The sequence below is a fragment of the Ptychodera flava genome, chromosome 15 (genome assembly GCF_041260155.1).
Source record: "Ptychodera flava strain L36383 chromosome 15, AS_Pfla_20210202, whole genome shotgun sequence".
NCBI classification, from domain to species: Eukaryota; Metazoa; Hemichordata; class Enteropneusta; family Ptychoderidae; genus Ptychodera; species Ptychodera flava.
The window spans coordinates 27,870,272-27,891,752 of record NC_091942.1 but is presented as its reverse complement, the minus strand read 5'-3'; the positions used below and the strand labels follow the sequence as shown (position 1 = coordinate 27,891,752).

At 37.8% G+C, this 21,481-nt stretch overlaps 1 protein-coding gene across 2 annotated transcripts; it reads left to right on the top strand.

Moving 5' to 3' along the window:
• Positions 1-41: 41 nt before the first annotated feature.
• LOC139151742 (ethanolamine-phosphate cytidylyltransferase-like) lies at positions 42-21,254 on the top strand. Of its 2 annotated transcripts, XM_070724716.1 has the most exons (13): positions 70-230; positions 1,696-1,784; positions 4,825-4,986; positions 5,493-5,559; positions 6,532-6,579; positions 9,069-9,165; positions 10,168-10,312; positions 11,296-11,372; positions 13,703-13,750; positions 19,203-19,280; positions 19,561-19,692; positions 19,933-20,021; positions 20,471-21,254. In XM_070724716.1, the coding sequence occupies exons 1-13, from the start codon at positions 145-147 to the stop codon at positions 20,565-20,567; spliced, it is 1,215 nt and encodes a 404-aa protein (XP_070580817.1). In that variant the 5' UTR covers positions 70-144; the 3' UTR covers positions 20,568-21,254. The 2 variants fall into 2 exon arrangements, with proteins under 2 accessions (XP_070580818.1, XP_070580817.1); XM_070724717.1 differs by lacking the exon at positions 13,703-13,750 and having other exon boundaries at positions 42-230.
• Positions 21,255-21,481: the final 227 nt, after the last annotated feature.

Sequence of the window (21,481 nt, the reverse complement as noted above, 5' to 3'; positions counted from 1 at the left end):
CCCTAGCACATGTAACAGTGATAGAGTTTAAATGTGACACACCTTTGACAATGTTCATAAAGTTAAGAGGCTCAGAAAACCGGCAGGTCAAAGTTGACATAATACTACAAGTTGTACTTGCTGCAAGCCCAACAACCATCAGATATGTCTTCGAAACGACGGGACAGCGAAAAATCAGAGAACGGGGACGGCAAAAAGAAGAAAACCGTCCGAGTATGGGTTGATGGATGGTAAGTGGAAACGTTCGTCCAATGCCAGATGCATACAACGAAAAAAGAACACCGAACATATTATGGGCGTTACTAATACTAATACTACTGCTCGAACGAGACGTGTCGTGTGGTCCAGATATCAAACGATGGGACTTTTACCTCCGTGGTCAAATATAATTGATATCAAGCGCAAACATTGCATCGAATTGAGAAAGCGTACATGCGAACCTTGGGCGCTTGGCTTGTCGTTTCGCGAAGCCCCTATGATACAACAAGTCATAGACAGGGGTTTCGCCTAGCTGCAAAATTGTAGCGCTACGGTGAGGCGGTCGGTGATTTTTGGTTTTTGCGACTTCGCTCACCAGTAGCGCTACAAGGCCGATGGCCCTGGGGAGTATCATATAAAGCGCACCACACTCGACCAGGCGTGTTGATGTGGAATGCAACATATTTACTGCATTTGGTCGTACCGATTTATCACTACTGAAGACTAAACAGTATACTGCACTAACTTTGTCGTTTATGGGGTTTGGAATTTGTTCAAACACAGCGATCGCGTTCCGAAACATTTCTGGGAGCCGTCATTACCAACTTCCGGTAATGGCGGCTCCCACAAACACCAAGCCCCACGCTCAATGTTTTCAGAACGCGATCGTCGTGTATGAACAAATTCCAAACCCCATAAACGACAAAGTTAGTGCAGTACACTGTTTAGTCTTCAGTAGTGATAAATCGGTACGACCAAATGCAATAAATATGTTGTATTCCACATCAATACGCCTGGTCGAGTGTGGTGCGCTTATATGATACTCCCCAGGGCCATCGGCCTTGTAGCGCTACTGGTGAGCGAAGTCGCAAAAACAAAATCACCGACCGCCTCACCGTAGCGCTACAATTTTGCAGCTAGGGTTTCGCCTTGCTCTGCATGGCATGGCATGGCTGTGTATTACCGCCGGTAACACACAGCCCTGTCAGTGTCATGCAGAGCTAGGGCTTGGCCGAGCGACGCGACGAGCCAAGCGCCTGTGTATAGAACTTCAACTGTACAAGTAGTTGTGTTCCAAATCACGCAAAATCGTCAGGAAAAGTTGTGGGTTACTGAACTCCGGCGAACGTAAATACTGCCGGCACTATAAGCCGTATTTGGACCACCAGTAGTACCACTACTACAAGTGCTACTAATGCAGCGCAGGAGACATGATCAGCATGGGAGTCGACGGTTTGTCGTGCTATTGGGCAATTTGTACTGTGAACGCTTGACGATGGGTGGTTTAATTGGATGTCCAGTGCAATAAGATTTTTTTATAAGAATGGATGGTTGCGGAGGGAAGGGCCTCTGAATCTATAAACGTGTCCTATGATGGATGGCAATATATTATCTACTTGTATCCTGTATAGAATTCACTGTGTTAATGAATCATGACCTCGTTAACAGACCCTCACAGTGACATAAATCTATCTGTACCTTACCTCTTTGTTGTAGCTATGACATGGTGCATTTTGGCCATGCCAATTCTCTTCGCCAAGCCAAGGCGATGGGAGATTATCTGATGGTTGGAGTGCATAGTGATGGTGAGTATATGGCCACATGGGCTACATCTGTCAATAGTTTTTAAGAATAGATCAAACCAGTATCATACTATGACCTTGGCCGTTTATTCAGAGTTTATGCCAATATTGTCAAAGTGACAATTGCTGAGAAATACAAGCATTACAGCATAGACATGTCACAAATAGAGTTCTACCCCTTCATTGTATTCAGCCATTGTTTAGGATGCTGCTCCAAACAAAATTCAAATGCTCACAGGTATCACAGTACTATTCTTTATTTTATACTTTTGCATCCGCAAAGTCATACAATACAAATGATGAAAATCAGAAAAGTACATGATGGACAATGCAAAAACAATGTCACACAATCAGTGATCTTATGGAATTTACTGAACATTGACCTGATACAAAATAGAGCTCTTTAAGTATATTCTCTGTAAACATGCTTTCGGAAGGATTCTCCCTCAACTCTTTGCAGAATGGAAAAAACCATTCAGAAATGAAATTGTCTTCAAAGTTTTACTACAGCTAGGTCAGTTGTGACATACTCTCTCCTGTTTGTGGAAATTACTTTGTTATGGTCATATTGTGTCCCTAAATGATAGATAGAAGAGTGGAAGAATATATACATGTATGGAGGTAGAAGCAAGGAGTCACAACCAACATATACTTTGTTAAACTCCTCTGCTTCAGTTTGATGTAATCCCTTTATCACATTTGTTTGATAGCCATTTTCTCCCATAGTCGTAACCGCCACTCAGGTCAGAGTGTAGTGGCATGGCATTTGCGCAGACTGTAAAAAAATTTGGTATTCTATTCTTGGATGGATGTGCAACATGCCAAGGTTGGCAATGGGTACACATTTTGATGGTTTGCAAATATATGTCCATAAAAAGTGAAAATCATCTAGTGCACCCTGATTGTGACTGACCTGATTGGACAAGTTATGGCATTTCTTACAAAATCACTTGAGTTTTTCAATTAAACTGGAATTCCATGCTTTAAATTGGTATCATCTGAAATGTGTCTTTGAGAAATGAAGTTCTTGTCATGATAAAAAAAGCATATAAAGTGACCAATATTTACAAATTACAACTTTCTTTTAGGTGTGCTTTGTGAATGTTGGTTTTTGGACCATATTTGAGCAACACTGTTTTTACTGTAAACAATGCTTTGGCACTGCTGTAAAATCTAACATGATTCCGGAGAACCTTACATGTATTAATATGACATTTTGATTGATAATGCCGCTAACTGCCGGTGATCAGGATGAATTACAGGAAGAAACACAATTGGAGTGTCATGATGATCATTAGCAATGGCAGTCTCAATCATTGTCCTGTTTTTGTTAGGTTGTTGTGATTCATCACATCTGTCTCCTGGAAATGTGTGAGAGACAGCCAACAAAACTTCATTTAGATGGGTGTTTACAACTAATACAAACAGTTCTTCAGGGTATTTGTAATTTTTTGGCTGAAAAGTGGGTTTGGGTAGTTTTCTTCTTCCTATCAGTGGTCAACTTCAAAGAAGTGATGTAAAATGGCTTGGAAGTTGGAATAGGATAAAATTATCCACTGGCAAGTTTTAGCTGTTCTGCAGTAAGTGCAGTTCACCATTTGTTTAGGGAAATCGCCTAACTTTAGAAGATAATGTTGGGCAATGAGGATAAGCATGCAGTGAGCAGGGTATCATCTGATGATGGGAAGGAAGCAGTGGAGGGCCTTTTTAATTGGGAGAGGGCCATTTAGGTGAAGGCAAAGCCAGTCAACAGAGGCATATTTCTCTCATTCTGTTGTGGGAGGACATGCAGTCAAGTGAAGCTTTGCTTTTCACCTCAAAATAATTTTTGTTCAAAATGTTTTTTAAATGGTATTGTATGTTCAGTTAGAAATACTTTTGCATACATGTAGTACTGCACATTTACATTTTAGAAACCATCTGTAGGGAGTTTCCTGATATGAAAGGATTCAAATATGTACTTTTAAGGTACAGAGTCTCATCTTTGGACTCTGTGTCGACCTTTGGCCGTAAATCTTTTCCAATTTCTGCACACAATGCAAAGCTCTTTATAAAAATAACAACTGAAATGCCCACCAACACTATCAACTGATAATTTTCATGACAACATGATCATCATGACCTTGACCATTGGTATTTCCTTTTGAAGTGCAGTGATCTCCTTCGAACAACATTGTTATTTCTATAACAAATCTTTACATGTACTGTTATCGGTGCTAAAAACACAACTTTTTTGGGTTTTTTTGTGACTTCAATGTGCAAGACACACAGCAATTATGAGAGGACTCATAAAACCTGGCATTTATTGCTCTTTATCTCAGCTTCCAGGTTCTATTGAATTGAAGATGAAATATTTTTCAACACATAGGCTGGTGAATGAAACTCATTGTGTTGGACCTCAAACCTCCCTTTACAGTTTGGAAGTGCAAAAATCCAATGACAAAATCATCTTTTCAACTTCTCCCAAACAGATAGATTACTGAGATTGCCAGTCACGCCCACACCAAAACCAGGTTACCCCAACCACCTCGTCCGATACCATTTTGCACCACACCACTTGGTACCAAAATCACCATGTACCAAAACCACTTTGCCCCATGAACCACCTCACTTGCATATTTTACATTGCCCTTGACACTGTACTTGACAATCGGTACCTCCTTTATGTAGCATGTTTAGACAATGGCTGGCACAGGTGAAATTTAGAGGATGCAAAAAGATTTTTTCTGGGTTCTCAAACTGCATCCTCTATCTCTAACCCTCATGACTCCCTAGGTTATCAATAATGAATGCAAAATACAGTCTCTGTCCAATAATCCTCTCTCGCCAATAAATCTCTGCAATTTAGATAAACTACTACTACCACGGTACAAAACAGGGAGGCATTTCCTGAAGCGGGAAATTTAAATACAAAAATCAAAGCTTTTTAACCTGTTCACCCCAATTCACTGTAAATGGGTCCACGCTCACCATTGATAACAAAGGGTTTGGGGCAAACCATTGTGGTGAAAGGGTTAATCAGGATATTTTTCTTCATGAACAGCTGAAGTTTCTCGTCACAAAGGCCCACCAGTCATGAATGAAGAGGAGAGATACAAGATGGTTAGAGCAATCAAGTGGGTAGATGAAGTAATTGAGGATGCGCCATACATCACAACCCTGGAGACATTAGAGAAATATGATTGTGATTTCTGTGCTCATGGAGGTAAGCTTCTGCTGTGATGATTCACTGTGGTGTATTACCATGATTACATGATTACATTGACTTCAACTTCTGGTATCTTGTGAGCAATAAAGATTGATGAGCTGAGCAGATAATGTATGAGAATGCTCACTTCTGAATTCAGTAAAAATGGTGTATCTGAACCGTTTTCATTTTTTTCAAAGCCACATAGAAAATTACTTGTCGCTTCACTTTTGCAGTTGTGGAACTTTAACTCACAGAAAAGTAATACCACTTTTTAGTCAAAATATTGCAATAGAAATCCCAAAACTAAAGTTGATATTATTACTTACCTGTCCATACATATATATTCCAATTGCTGTTTTATTACCTGTCCATACATCTGTATATGTATTCCAATTGCTGTTTCATTGCATAGCCTTCAAGCTATCAATGTGCCTAGGCTGATGTACAATTCATTTGGATTGAATTTTGTGCTTTATCATTATTTGTCCATTGACAAAATTTTTCCTCCTTTGATTTTGCAGATGACATCACTCTTGATGAGAATGGGAAAGACACTTATCGTATTGTGAAAGGTGCTGGCAAATACAAGTGAGTACCGTAGTGTAGTGATTGTCAGTGTTCCTGCTGAGGCGTATTTGTGTGCTATTCGAGCAGCGTCTCTGACTGCTCTCACAGTGGAATTTCATGTTTTGTGCAACTTCTGTTCCAGTCATTTTGATCAGTATTAGTTTGGGTAACAATGAACGTCAAAACTTGGGGCAAAAGGTGTGATCTCAGTGCCGATTTTACATCAGTGTTTCCAGTTTAGAGCTCGTTGACAGTGCAGTTGCTACCAACACACGGTATGTGTACCTGTTCAGCGTACATTATGACTATGTGATCAGATTTATGAAACTCGATAATGTAGTTTTAGGTTGTGGCCTTTGGCCGGAAGGGGGACTGGTAATTATACTGTAGTCAGTTACATTGAAATCAGGCGTGGTGATAGAATTTTGTCATCAGAAATACCAATTTATGAAATGACTCAGCCATGTGATAGTCCTTGTGTATATTCATGTCATTTTGCCATTGTAAAAAATATTTACCATCCTTTTCTGAATTACAATAATATAAGTAAATCATCATCATTGCTGTCTTAAGTTACTAATCGCACACAATAAACTTACTATAGATAATAGGAAATTACTGTTCTGTAATTCATGTTTGATAACAGCTTGGCAAACTGCCAACTTTTTTGGGTGAAAACATGTTGGAAATACTGAAAGAAAATTAGGAAGACCTGGAAATTCAGTCATTGCAAACACTTTGAATAAAGCAACCCTTCTAAAATAGTGATAGTTATTAGTCCAGGGTGTGTTGCAAAGTAATACGACCATAGGTAAAGTCTGTTTAAGTATGATCATGTCATGATCATTTGTAGTCGGCTATTTTAGGTTTACCCTGCAAGATACACAATATAAAAAAAGTGGAGGAAAGAACAGAAGGTTAGTCATGTAACAGACTTTGTCAATACCAATTACCTTGTAGTTAATTTAACATTTTCTTTTGTTCTTTTACCAGAGAATTTCCCAGAACTGCAGGTGTGTCTACAACAGATCTTGTAGGAAGGTGAGTTCAAACACAGAGGTAGCACTCATAGCATGTATTAGCCATACGGTAGTGATGGGAGATGCTGGAAAGGCAAAAGGGTGTTTTGTTGTGAGAATACTAAATTATTTATGGGGGAGAAAAAATTGAAATTATCAAACTCTGTGCAAGTAGTCTCCAAATTCATAAACATTACAGTCTCAAAATACATGAACTGTGTCCAGCGCCATTTGTTAAATATCCATAGACCAATTACTTTAGAAGTGGACTCTTTGAGTTTACACGAGATATTTCCAATTATGTGCAGCGACTGTGTCTTTGATTATATCTTTTTTACTTTGAAACAGTATGAGATATGTTTTCCTTTACACTTTACATATATTTTTATCATAAATATTTAAAGCTAAGATTTTTTCAGTGAAGGTTACCGTTTTGAGGTCAAAGGAGTATGATTAAGCAATAAAGCACACCCAGCGATGGTATACCACGAGATTTTGACCAGTTCACGACATATATGCACGAGCGATAGCGAGTGCATATATGAAGTGAACTGGACAAAATCGAGTGGTATACCGTCGCTGGGTGTGATTTATTGCTATTATATCATAACAGTATATTGAAATTCTGGCTTGCAACGTCATAAACGGATTTTTGCTCAAGCTGAGAGCACGGGTGTATGCCAGCTGTGGTATATCGCCAATATACCACGGTTCGTTTTGCGTCTCGACCAATCAGATCGCTGTATTTGCACCATCAATATACTGCTATGATATAATATCTCTTATGACATGATAACATTTGATCATACACACTATACATAATTCTGACAGGTGATTGGTCAGGATGTCAATTTGCCACAAAACACAGCTTTGTCATTATCGGTTCGTTGTTTTTAATGTCTGTACATGATATTGTTTCGTTAAACGTATATCCGTCTTACTCTATGTTTCTGCTGAGAATGGATTGATATATGCATGATAATCATCATCTGTGGAAACACTACGGCCCAAAAGTATGCCTCAGTGTACGGTATTCCGCGAAGCATAATTTCTATCGAACAGCGCTCTCAGCTGGTCGCTATTGACAACGGCGAACATTGTATCAATTTATTTTCAATAGATTATCGATCGAAAATCTGTTTGGGCGCCGCTTGTGCCGGGCGCGCGGGCGCTGGTGTGTTGAGGTCACGTCATAAACATTGCCACAATAACCCGTATATTGACTTATACACTTTAACATCAAGGTATCCGGTGGTTTCCTGTACTGAAATTAAATCGACGACAACTTTTTCAGTTTTGTTGATACTATTACGTACGTTTCAGCACATTTTGGCGCACCTCGGTGTAGTTTGGCGCCATTGTGAACGGGGAACTACACGCGAGTGAGCGAGACAACAATGTATCAATTTCGGACAAAAGGATATCGATCGATAACGTTCACTGCACGATTACAGTGGAGACTCTACGCCCGTTCGCCTCTGTTCTGTGTTATTTTTGCAGTTTTCTGGAATTTTCATAGTTTATATTCGCCAAAATTTGGTATAAATTACAACAACCTTACTGGTATTTGGTCTGTACAATTTAAGAGACGCTAACCGATTGAAATGGGTCAATATTAGACCCTGATTCTGCATATGCAAACGCCGTGATTGCCATTTTATTGAGGGTGAGAGCAAAAATTCAGCGATCGGAAAAGTAAAATGCAAGTAAAACAAGTTTCGTCGAGAAATTCAAAAAACTAAAACGACAGCCATTTTGTATATATATCAAGGAATCACCGTGCCACTTTTCACTATAATTGGTTCAGAATTGAGAAATTTGAACGAGCGATAGTTGTACGGTCTGTTCAGTACATAAAACGCCATTGTTTTCTGTGGAAATCGAACAGATTAGACACATCGTAAATGAAAAATACATCTGAAAAAAACCGTTGGTTTAACTTTTTCATTTCGCTGTTATTTTTTATAATATTTGGTATGACACATATCATGAAGGGTAACTAAAACTCTATGGTTTTAATTTTTTTAGTTTCCCTCTTATTTTTATGAAATGACGAGTTGAAGATCGTTTTGCTGTTGACTGTGTTTTTACTTGATTTTGCACATGTCTCTTATCGCTTACGTTTTTTTTGGAATTCCCTTGTGAAAATCTTCCCAAAATATTATAATTGTAAGAGCAGCATATACGAGAAATAGGACCTGTTGCTCTTTCATTAAGATTTAGATGTGCAGCAAGGAAATACGGCGAAATTTTCAACATGACGCGGGAGGTGAAATTTACTCTCTGAACGCGCACTCCACGTATGTGTGGCGAAAATTCGGGACGCTATTACTGTACAAAATGGGGCGCCTTTGGGCCGTAGTGAAATATCTTGCGAGTTTTGTTTTGACTTTGTCTGACTTTAAGCTGTCAGTTCTGTGATTCTTTGTTTCAATGACTGACTTTGAAAGTATATTACTCACGACTGTTGCACCAATGTAATCAAACAAGCTCCACTTTATCGCACTGCAGGATGTTACTCCTGACAAAGAGTCATCATAAACGGAGTGATGATGGCAGTGAAGACGGACTACAACGTGACAGAGTTGATCAGTTCAAAAAAGGAATGGTAAGAGATTCATTATCTACCACAGATCAGCATGTACAAATTGTTGTCTTCATTTCTGTACAGAAAATTCAACGACACAAAACCATGTCATTGCATCACTTTTGGAATTCACCTAGGATGAAAACATTAACCCTTTGAATGCCAAAGTCAACTTTTGTCTCCTTTATTAAATGTAACCCGCACAAATTTTTTTCCAATTTTTTTCCAAAATTTTGATCAAAGTTTAACAATGAAAAGTGATGTCCGTCTTTTCCAAAATTGTCAAAAACATTGCAGAGAAATTCATAAAAAGTTTGTAAAATTTTACACTAAAATTTTAGTTGGAAAATTTGCAGCACTCAAAGGGTTAATAGTGCTATGTTTTTGCCATGAAATTCTACATGAGAAATATAGAGGTATCTGTGTCCTGTTTGATGAACAAACTCTAGAATTGAAGATTAGTTTGAACTTAGTGTGGAGATGAAATCTGTCCCTATTTTAATGAATATTAAGCAAGAGGAATGATTCAGACTTTTGATGAATTTGAGCTGATTATCAGTGCTTTATTAAGGGACCTACTCAGATTGTCGCATAAGTTCAAAAAACAAAATTTCTTCGCTTACATCAAAACCCCTTTCCCCCTCCCCTAAATGAAAGTTCAAAAGTGTGAAATGTTGATGTCTGCCTGAGAGTACAATGTAGCATTTTGCTATAGCTACTGAGAATATGTATCCACTGAGCACATTACATCGTCAAGTAATCAATCAAATTTGAGTACTAGCCTGAGCATGACACGAACAGGTTGGAAATAGTTACAGCAAAATTTGTTGTTATGAATGTGCAGTTTTTGTTCATTTTTACACACAATGTAAAGAGTACTTGTAAAAATATGAAAAACAATTACCTAATCATTGTCCTCTTATATGCCATGAATTTTCTTTTTGTTTTGCAAGGCCAAAATGATACAGTGTCATTAAATTGCTGATTAATTTCCAAGTTTCTTTGTGGTTTTTCAAAATGAAGGGAGCAAGTGGAGCATCAAAGAGTCCATACACTGGTGTGTCTCAGTTTTTACCAACCACACAGAAGATTATCCAGTTTTCTGAAGGTAGAGAACCACAGCCTGGAGAGAAAGTGGTCTATGTTGCAGGAGCTTTTGATCTGTTCCGTATCCTTTTGAAGCTTTGATTCTAGGGATTTCGACCCAATTGACATTACAGTTTGGTTGATATCAACCCATTTGTGACTACAGTTTGGTTGATATCAACCCATTTGTGACTACAGTTTGGTTGATGTCAACCCATTTGTGACTACAGTTTGGTTGATGTCAACCCATTTGTGACTACAGTTTGGTTGATGTCAACCCATTTGTGACTACAGTTTGATTGATGTCAACCCATTTGTGACTACAGTTTGGTTGATATCAACCCATTTGTGACTACAGTTTGGTTGATGTCAACCCATTTGTGACTACAGTTTGGTTGATGTCAACCCATTTGTGACTACAGTTTGGTTGATATCAACCCATTTGTGACTACAGTTTGGTTGATATCAACCCATTTGTGACTACAGTTTGGTTGATATCAACCCATTTGTGACTACAGTTTGGTTGATGTCAACCCATTTGTGACTACAGTTTGGTTGATATCAACCCATTTGTGACTACAGTTTGTGACTACAGTTGGCTGATGGCAACCCATCTGTCATACAGTTTGGTGATCTTAACCCATTTGTCATTGTAATTTGGTTGACGTCAACCCCTTTGATTGAGTATCACAGCATAGTTTACAGGACTGGTGTATTGACCAGGTGAACGGCAGGTAGTGGCATGGCACTGATTGCTTCTTACATGCGACATAAAGCACCTAAAGATAAATATCATAATGTTCTTGCTGTAGGAGAACAGGACTCCTAGTAATGAAAGACCCATGTACTAAATAAAGAGAGGAGAAGAGAAAGGGGGAAGACGGGAAGGGTAGTATTCACAGACACTGTAAAATGGATGTTGGACAAATTGACTTTACTGATGAAGGGGGGATACTTAATGATCTAGCGATACACATATACCAGTTAGCCTGGCAAACTGTCAGGGCAACTGCCAATAAATTTTATTGTACCATAGAACAATGCTCCTTAACATACATGTTGAAGATGTTGGACACATTGATTTCCTGGAAAAAGTCAGACAGCTAGGAGAGTATGTCATTGTCGGTCTCCACACAGATCAGGTAGGTTCAATTAAATTATGCAAATTATGATGTATACATTATCACTTCTAAAATTGGAGACATGTGAGCACTGAGAAATTTGCCGAAAACATTTTGGCAAGTCATGGACTTAAGGAGTTTACAATGACCATACATGTACATGTACCCTGTCATTGGCTGTCTTTATTTCTGTATTTGTTATTGACATTAATTAACATAATGCTTGCCTTATTTCTTTGTTTAATTTCCAACTGACGTTTCCTGTTTCTAGAATGTTTGTTACAGGCAGTTCCTTTTAAGATGGTTTATTAAACCTTAAAGAATTCTTTTCCCGTCATATTTTTGAATCGTTATCTCGTTGAAATTTGAGTTAGTGTAAATGTACAGGCTTGTGGTAGCTAAATGAAAGTAGTAAGAGCACTTGAGGTGCACACATGTAGCGGATGAGAGGAACTTGAAGGAAAATTGCCGCACAACATTAATGGAGTCCCAAAGGTTTTCCTGTCTCATAGTTAAAATTTGATAAATAGCAACCGATGTATATGTAAAAAAACCAGTAAAGGGTGCCACATAGCTGAAAGGAGGCTGTATAATGTTGTACAGATGTGAACTGAATCATCAATGTTTTCCAGCTTGATATCCACTTGGGATAGTTTTTGTTACATCAAGGGAGTACTGCTAACTTTTTTGTGTTTCATGTACATGTATGTGTGATGTCGTTCTTGTGATCATGACATGTTCAAGTCAATATACAACTGGTCGGAAAAAAGTTTGATCAGAGCAGTGTTTTACCTGGCCTGAGGAACATGAGGATGTGTTTTAGTTTGTCTCTCCTTTCAGCTGTGAAAGAATTCATTCCATCCGATGTTGTACTTCCTTATGCAGATGACTAAACCCGGCTCGAAAAGGCCTGGGATCGGGATTAACTATGGTGTTAAGAAGATCATAAGGTGTTTCTGTCTTTTGTTCTCCTTTGAAATTGCGATCGTTATATAAATATGTTGCTAGTTTTTTGGATTAAGTCCGCACCGGGCTTTAACACCGGGTAAACTTGACTGTGTGGAAACTTATCTTTGACATTGCAATGACATACTGAAGGATCCCTGCTGTTGCTGATTTATGTTCTATTCACAAGCACTTGAGCTTTGGGAATGTGGTCTCTTGTACCTGTTTGGAAGTGTTTTGGAAAAAGACAGAAAGTTGTATCTGAGCATGCCATAAGCCATTTCTGAGCCACAAAATTACTTTGCTGTTGTGATGCTGGTTTCTCCAGTTAGCAATCAGAACATCAGGGGTAGTGATACAAATTTATGAAAAAATGAATTATTTATGATCCATAATCAACCATTCAATACACTGGACTGCAATAAAGAAGAAGCAGAGGTTGTAAATAATATAATCACCTGAACACCATGAATCAATTATCAGATTATGACAACATAACTGTATATATTGGATTTTTTCCAGCTATCTGCTTGCAGATAAGCTAGATGGTTCTTAACAGAAGGAAAACATCTGATCAATATTTAAGTTCTCCTTAATCTGTCAACATCTCTGACCTCATGCTATCAAGAACATGAGATTTGCATTGTACTGGAAGTATGTGAGCTCAACATGTATTTGCGTGTATTCTGGCTTACTATCTAGCCATTGAAATAGGCCTTCTTTTTACTTATGATTTTCTGTAATACCTTAGTGTGCCACTTACATGTACACCAAATACCAAATAAAAAGTCACTATGTTTGACGTTGGAAGGAAGTTGGGGCAATATTTGTCTATAAACCTTTCATTCAAATCATACGTCAGGCTATACAAATACTGAAACATGGTATTGTTGGATTGATCCACAGTACCATAGTGATAGCCTGCATGTCGATGTGGCTTTAATTCACAGGTTAAGATTCAGGCATAATTACAGATAAGTAGACTCAGTAGACTCAGCTTAAGGTAGATTGTGTCTTTGGAACTCTCAAACTTTTACAACACTGTTTTGGTCTACCACTTATGGGGGGCTCATTTTTAAGCTCATTGAGTAACTTATTTTTTTGGCATATTTTTTGTACAAATTTAAAGTTGAGTTTTTCTCCACAGAGTTAACACAGGGATGGCAGCCCTTTGATTTCAAGTATGGTAAATTAAGCTACTTTGTTTCAATAGCACCAAATTTGCATTGTGACCCATGATTTTACTCTTGATTTGAAAGAGAATGGTTGAACGTTTCCTCGAGGAAAGTTTGAGCAGAAGTTAAACACTTCCGATTTTGAAACAATGGCGACAGCCACTGGTGCATACTACCTTAATTGTGTTACAGAATTAAATAGGCTGCAAATTTATTTTCACATTGATACAGGGTATAGCAAATAAGTATCGGAATGATCAAAACAACAACAAATCCAGGGTAAGTTTTGACATCCTCAGCCGAAGCACATATTAAAATGGTAACATGGTAATTTGCAGAACAAGAAAATGTGTCAGTCTTTCAGCCTGGGAGTAGGGGAGAATTAACAGTAATATTACAAGGGTTTTGCTTGGTTGCCTGTTCTAACTCTCTCATACAGCATCTGGGGAACAATAGCTTTTGCCTGGTACATGTATTCATGCATGTATCTAAGTTCATTGGTTGGACATACTTAGCCCTCAGAGGTGACCACAAGTTTTAAACAACATATAACTCACTCATCCTGTTTGTCCATCAACTTTTTTCACCCCTTTTCTGTTCTTTTGTAAGTACATCTACAGTTGTTGTAATTACTGTGACAGTATCCCTCCAGATTAGATTACGGTATCAAAAAATCAAGAAAATTGGGAAGTTGAATTCAGCCAGAGTTATTCCTGCACATCATAGTGAAGTATGTGAGACACACCACAATCCCTCCTGTGGATACACTCAGACTATGAAGCAGTGTGGTTACATTGCTCTCCTTTCTGATTCTCTCAGTTATTTTACCAATACTTTCCCAAAATTTAGAATCACAGTTCCTGTTACTCAAAACACTCTGGTGAAGTGAATGGTTTCTTCATCATTGCAAAGATTCTGTCACTGTTTCATTTGCCTCCAAGAAGTCAATATACCTCTCTGCTGTTTCTTAAATTGCCAGAAACTGCTGTCACTTTTCCCAGAGTCTTTCTTTGTATCTCTCTCTTTCTGTCTGTCAGCATGACCAAATGCACATTTTCAATATTTTCATTTGACAAATTATTTGAATAAACTACATATGTACCCATCACATGTGATCTTATACTATATACTGTCTACTTTCTAAATTGATTAAGGAGGAGCTCCCATATTTCCTGGGCTGGTGTTCACTGGCAGCCATTACAAGTCACATTGAATCATGAGTAGTTTAGTGATTACATTTCAGTGAGATAAATTTCATAAATTACCAACTTCAGATGTTTTGTATCATTAACTACTGATCTCAGTCACTTTTGCCATCATTAGTATCACAAAGAAATACAATAGAGACTACTTGTTGAGTGTACATCTTGTTTTTCATATTGAAACATCCAGAGATGGTAATAAATACAGTTGTTATCTGTTGTGTTGTTGGACCCTTCAGGCAATGTGAGATGAGAGTAGGTCATCCATGCACAGTATTTCCTCAAAGAGAGCTTGGTCTGATCACGGTCCCGCCACAAATTTTGTGGAGGGACTGTGGTCTGATCTGACAGAGATGTGTAATATAGTGAATTCACAACGCTTATCATTGTCTGTACCCACAAGTTGTACCCTAGCTGTCTTTGAATTCTGCACCAATTACAAAGTGTTTTGAACAGTTTCCAGTATGAGACTTATCAGTGGCAGGTGCAAAGTTCAACTACCGTATCAGTCCATTTGTTCAATGTTCACAAATCACAAATATCACCTTTTTAGGTTAGCACAGTTGTACTGAACCCTGATAACTCATGCATTCAAAGGTATTGCTCCAACGTAGAACCAGTGTGGTTTGTTGTGTTTGTTCCTTCAGTTGTCAAACTTTTCCATTTCTATCTGTGGTCCAGGATTGTGTCTGATATCATTCAGCAGAAAATTTGTTGAAGTTCATAGTGAAAGCAAGGAGCTGTTGCGCACTGTTTGGAAAGGGTCAGGACAAATGAGTGAATTCATATAGGAAATCAAAGTCTGTGTGATAAGTTTTCTGAATGAGAACTGATGTTTGAGTTTGCTACCCTGACAATTTGAATATTTGGGCTCATGATAAAGGTATATAATTATGAATTTCCTATACTCACACTGTGATCTGTGACCTCAACTTGACCTTATTGTTCTCCCATACTGATAATATGCTCTCCTCAACATAAACATGTACAATGTTTGACAAGTCAAGGATATGCAGAGCATCAAGTAATATACAGGATTAAAAAAAGACAGACATTGTCATCATGGTGTATCAAAATGGAATACCACTACAAACATACTCATAAACATTTAAGTCACAAAAAAATCAACTCTACAGACACTCACACAATCCTCCTCTCATCTTCCTGGAACTGAAACTTGACCAGCTACTCAGCTGTACATTCACATTTATGAAAGTAACGATATGTTTACAATAACATGGACATTACATGATGTGACAATGCTTGTTTAATTTGGTGTTGGGTTGAATTGGTCATAGACTGAAAGATTCAGTTGCTTGCGGGCGCTCCGGCGCACTGCGACCCACGACCCTTTACCACCGTGGTAAAGGGCCGTAGGTCGCAGTGCGCCGGAGCGCCCGCACGCGACTGAATCTTTCAGTAAAAATGGGTCAGTGTTGGTTGAGGTTTGTGTCTTCATTTTAAAGTCCAGGTGGTGTAAATATTGTCATGATTCAATCTGAAACCAAACGTTTTATGTTAAATATTGAGTGTTGAGTGATGTTTGACCCTTAAACTATATTACATTTCAGTGGAGTGTTTTTGTGACCTTGCACAACTTTACGTCTTGTATTTTTTGTGTATTTATGGATTCAAAGTAAATGTTTTCATTGTGAAATAAATGCAACATTTTACTTGAGAGTTAAGTGGGCAGCGACATAAAATTCTGTTGACTTTACCACATGAAACTTTGAAATCTGAGGGATGTTCTTGTTTATATTATTATTTGTGAAAAAAAATTGAAAAATACCAATCCATTGTTGCTGTTGTTTCAATCATTGAAATCGTTGCCAATACATGTAAAGGAATGGGCTTCAATGGCTGTAAGTTCTGGGCAGGGATTGAGTACAGAGCTAAATGTTTCACTACTTCCGACATGCAAGGCTAACCCATCTTCTTGCTGACACATCAGCCTCTTTGGGCCAAAATTAAAAACCCTCTTGACATCCAGTACTTTGCACGGCCTATGAAAAACATCTTGGTAAGCAACAACATTATTACCGTTTACATTAATGTGACAGGAGAAATATTTGCAGTGGAAAGACATACAGACATACATGTAGGAGCTTCTCAACATACTCGGAAAGAAACCCATCCATTTTACCAATTCTAGCTCCCATTTGCTATATATGACCATAGGAGCTTAAATCGCTGCACCAAGTACTTTTATATTTGGTATACAGATTGAATGGGTGTCATTGACATTATTTATAGTAGTTTATGGTATCAACATCTGCAATGTCACAGCTGATGTTTGTTTTTGAAAATACACTTCCTAGTTTTTGATTTCACTTTTTACGCCTTGTACCCTGGATACAGCGATGTCATTATGTTGATGAAATGTGCATGGTTTGATGGGTAGATTTAACCTTGTACCTGCCAGACGGTATCACTTCCCAATCTGCTAAGTCAGTATTTTCACCCACTTGGCTTGGTATGTTATAGCAGCTTTAGTCTGTAAAAATCATGTTACAGTATCTCTGTCGTCAGGGACCTTCAAATCTTCAAGTCTTTGTCAAAATGCACCATATGGGACATTTTGCTTTACTAGTTTTAACTAACTTGACCTGATGGTGAAATATGAACTTGGCAGGAAAAGGGATCAAGGAGGAATGGGATGAATTACTTCTGCTATTGTTTAATGTTATTTTATGTTAATATCATTTTATGTTAATAAAAAGTGAACGCTGGGTAGTAATGAAAACATGAAAGTCTTGGCAAATGTCAGCCAGGATTAGGTTGACTATACATTGATACCTCTTTCAACCTTGTTGCTAGACAAGCCATGTTTCACATGACAACCAATGTCAATTAGTTCATATCAAAGTCTAATACCATAGGTAATCACAGGTACAAAGTGGGCTAAAAATGTGGTGATGTGATGTGAAAATTCTAATGTTTGACCAGGTTGCATAATGGTACAGGTAACATAAAGCCCAAAATACATCAGTAATATGAATGATGGTTCTTGCCATACAACTTTTCAAGCGACAGATCATCAAGAATTTGTTAGTTTTGGCCCAAAGAGGCTGATGCACGAGCGAGAAGATGGCTTAGCCTTGCAAACCGTTGCTTAATTATAGGAAGGAGTGAAACGTCTGGCCACTGTACTCCATACCTGCCCAGTACTTCCAGCCATTGAAGCCCAATTATCATAGCGTTCCCTTATATGTATTTGTGACTACATCAATATGATTTATAAACAACATCCACAATGCATTTATGTTCTTCAGTTTATGAGCAAATAATGACATGGATGAACAACAACCAGATTCAAAGTTCCCCATGCTTTTTCCAGAGTGTATGGTCAAACTGACGTATGAGACAAATGGGAATAACATGATGGTAAGGTCATGTAGGGGTCATGAAAATGGGACTTTGATTACAAGTGTTGCTTTGCGTCTGAAATCAAGTTTTAATAAATTTTCTGCCTTCGAGGAAAAAACTTGGTAATTTTGTATTTGAAAATAAAGAATATGCATATTGTCCTGAATCACTGTATCATGGTTTTTCTTTTTCAAGAGTGGATAAACCTTGTTTGTGCAGATGTTGTCACGTCAACACGATAGGGACTACAATTGTGGTTAGAGACAAACCCCCCAAAATTTGCATTAGTTGATCTGAAGTGCAGTAGATTTTGTGTATTGGTGCTTGAACTGGCATTGGAGCACCAGTCATACACGAATTATACATATTCATGTACAGTACATACTCATGTACAGCACCAACAAAATTGTTTCACGTATTCAGCTTCTACAAAAGCTCAAAACTCATTAATGAATTATGCTGTCGGTGCTCTGTAGATTTCAGAATGTTGCAATATTTAATAGAGTTTCTTGAAATCCTTCATCTGAATGTTTCAGTAATCCAAATTTCTGACCATGGTATAAATTGTGCTGTGCCATGTGTTGATAGACGTAATGAATTATGCTTGGTAACTTTGCATGTTTCTTATAAAATTCTTGTTTGTTGGGTAAAAATAACGCTCCCGGACAATTCATATTTGATAAAAGTAATGATGTGAGTACACCCCATGTACAGCTTTCATTCAATACTAAATTGCAATAGTAAGTGAAGATACAACTTTTGTGTTGAAATCATCACATAATGCAACCGTAAGAAATAAAAAATTACACTTATTAAAACCATAGCCATTGCATTTCCAACCCAATACTTTTATCTTCCACAAAACATGCACATGTATATTTAATGAGAATTTTGTTTTAGATCACGGTAACATCAACAAAAGCCACATACATGTGTAAGCTAAACCCTTAAACACTGACACTTGACAGTGCTTAAAACTGTAGTAACGTATAGCTCCAGTATCATTTGCTTGCTGCTGAAAACATGAAAAATCAAACTGAGTCACTCCAGTCTGTGATTGGTTGTTGCTATGTATGTTTCTTTCATACATGATGTATGCAGTTTCCATCCTCACTAACGTTACCACACTGTGTCTTTGGTGTTTTCTCTGTCTGGTATTTCAGGTTGTCAATAGATACAAGGGAAGCAACTATCCAATTATGAATCTTCATGAAAGAGTACTGAGTGTTCTAGCTTGCAAGGTGAGTAATTTTTGCGTTAGAGTCACACCCAAAGAAGTATCAAAGAGTGTCTGCTGGATTTCATTGTTCTATCTTTGTTGTTGTGCAGCTAACAATTTTGACTTTGGTAGTATTGTTCTCTATGGTCATGGTATTTTTTGCAAGATCTCACTTGCAATTGCGGAAACAATCTAGACTTTATGGTTAACTTACATGTTACTTTGTATGTCAGTTTTATCATTTATTGCAATGAAAATTTGTTCATGTAAGAGTCAAAAAGTTCTATTGTTATGTATTTCAGTATGTGGCAGAGGTTGTGATAGGGGCACCTTACAAGGTAGATGCTGACTTGTTGAACCACTTTAAAGTTGACGTTGTTTGTCATGGTCAGACCCCGGTTATGGCTGACGTTGATGGCTCTGACCCATACCTGGTGAGTGGTTGATTTTCTCAAAATCATGAGAATATAAGCTCTCCAATTTGAAGGAACAGAGAAGTTAACTGAACTGTGATAAACCATAGACAGTAGATGAGAAGATTGTTGAATATCATGGGGAGTGACTGAACTTCATTCACTGCAGTAATCTACCTAGCCAAAGGTCTTTGTCATTCAATGATTTTACAAGGCACAGTACCACAGTATCAGACCCTGAAAATCTTTTATTCTCTACAGGAACCCAAGAACAGAGGAATATTCCACAGTGTCAAAAGTGACAATGACATGACCACTGATAAAATTGTTCAGCGAATCATAAAACACAAGTGAGTCAATAGTCCTTTATATATCAGTCCCCTACCCCTTCTTGGTCAAAATTAATCTACCAAGGAGACTGTTGCAGCCCCATCGAAACTCATTTTTAAGAGGAGACGAACAGCTTTCAATCATATATTCCTTTAAAGTGTTTGGTTTCAAATCATGACTTGATTAGGAGAACATCTGTGTATTGTATTTAAGTGTGGAGAAATAAATATTTATAAACAGCTCTGATATATATTTTTCAAAGCATTTGATTTGGAATCATGACTTGATTAGGAGAATATCTGTATATTGTATATAAGTGTAGAGAAATAAATATTTGTACAGTGATTTCTCGTAAATGAGAGAGAGGACAGGCATTTGCTTTCAGGCTTGTTGAAGGATATTATGGACTTTCTTGACTGACAAACAAAGGTAAAGGAGGATTTTAATCCACTTTGTTTACCACCTTCAGATTGGAGTATGAAGAACGTAACAAGCGGAAAGAGGCCAAAGAGTTGAGAATCATAGAAGCAATGGAGAGACGGAAATCACAGTCAACAGAGTCATAGTGAAAATGGAATGTTGAAATACGTATGGTGTCTGAAAATGAAGAAGGTGGTCTATCACCATGTGACATTGTAGGGACTTGGTATAAGCTGTAAATTTGAGTAAATCAGTTCAGTTAGTTGAACACAAATCAATTCATAGGATATTCTTGGTTAGTTAGGCATGAAGAGTTACCATTTTTGTGGCAATTCTGACGGAAACCTTCAAAGAGAGCTCCAATGGCTGCAATTCTGTATCTCTGGAAGTTTACAGTCTACAAAGCAAACATATCTTAAGTTTCTCAGACCAAAGAGAAGAAGTCTCTTAAGATGGTTACAGTAGGTAACAGCTAATAATGCTGCTCTTCACTTCTGTGCCAGTTTGCAGAGAATAAAATTTTTTCATTCATGATGTGGTAAATAATAACTTGAAATTTCAGCACAAAATAGGACTCTTTTTAACATGAGGGTACAGGACAATAATGCTTCCTTTCAGACAAATATATGTCATTAAATGCTTACCAGAAAAACTTTATTTTTTCCCAGGAGCCCAAACATTTGAGAACTTGGCCACGAACTTTCATCGTCATTTCTTGCACAAAGATTGTGAATTAACAAATTTAGAAGCACTTGCTGAAAGATACGGTAGTTGTTACAGTTTCCTAGATGGCTGTTGGTTTCAATATGTTAATGCCGGAATTCGAATGGTACCGGTACAAACAAACCCATGTGTGCAAACGCATATAGAAATACTTGTGTTTTCATAGGCACTTGTAAACATCGGTTTGTTTGTAAATTGGTGGTGAATGTCGAGCAAATGTGAAGCAAATTCAGCATTTGATGCACTTTTATGCTTCACCAGTTTTGAAGCTTTCCAATTATTTCAAGACCTTACTAAATAAACTTTGATTGCATCCCTCTGTTTGTATGAAGCTGCT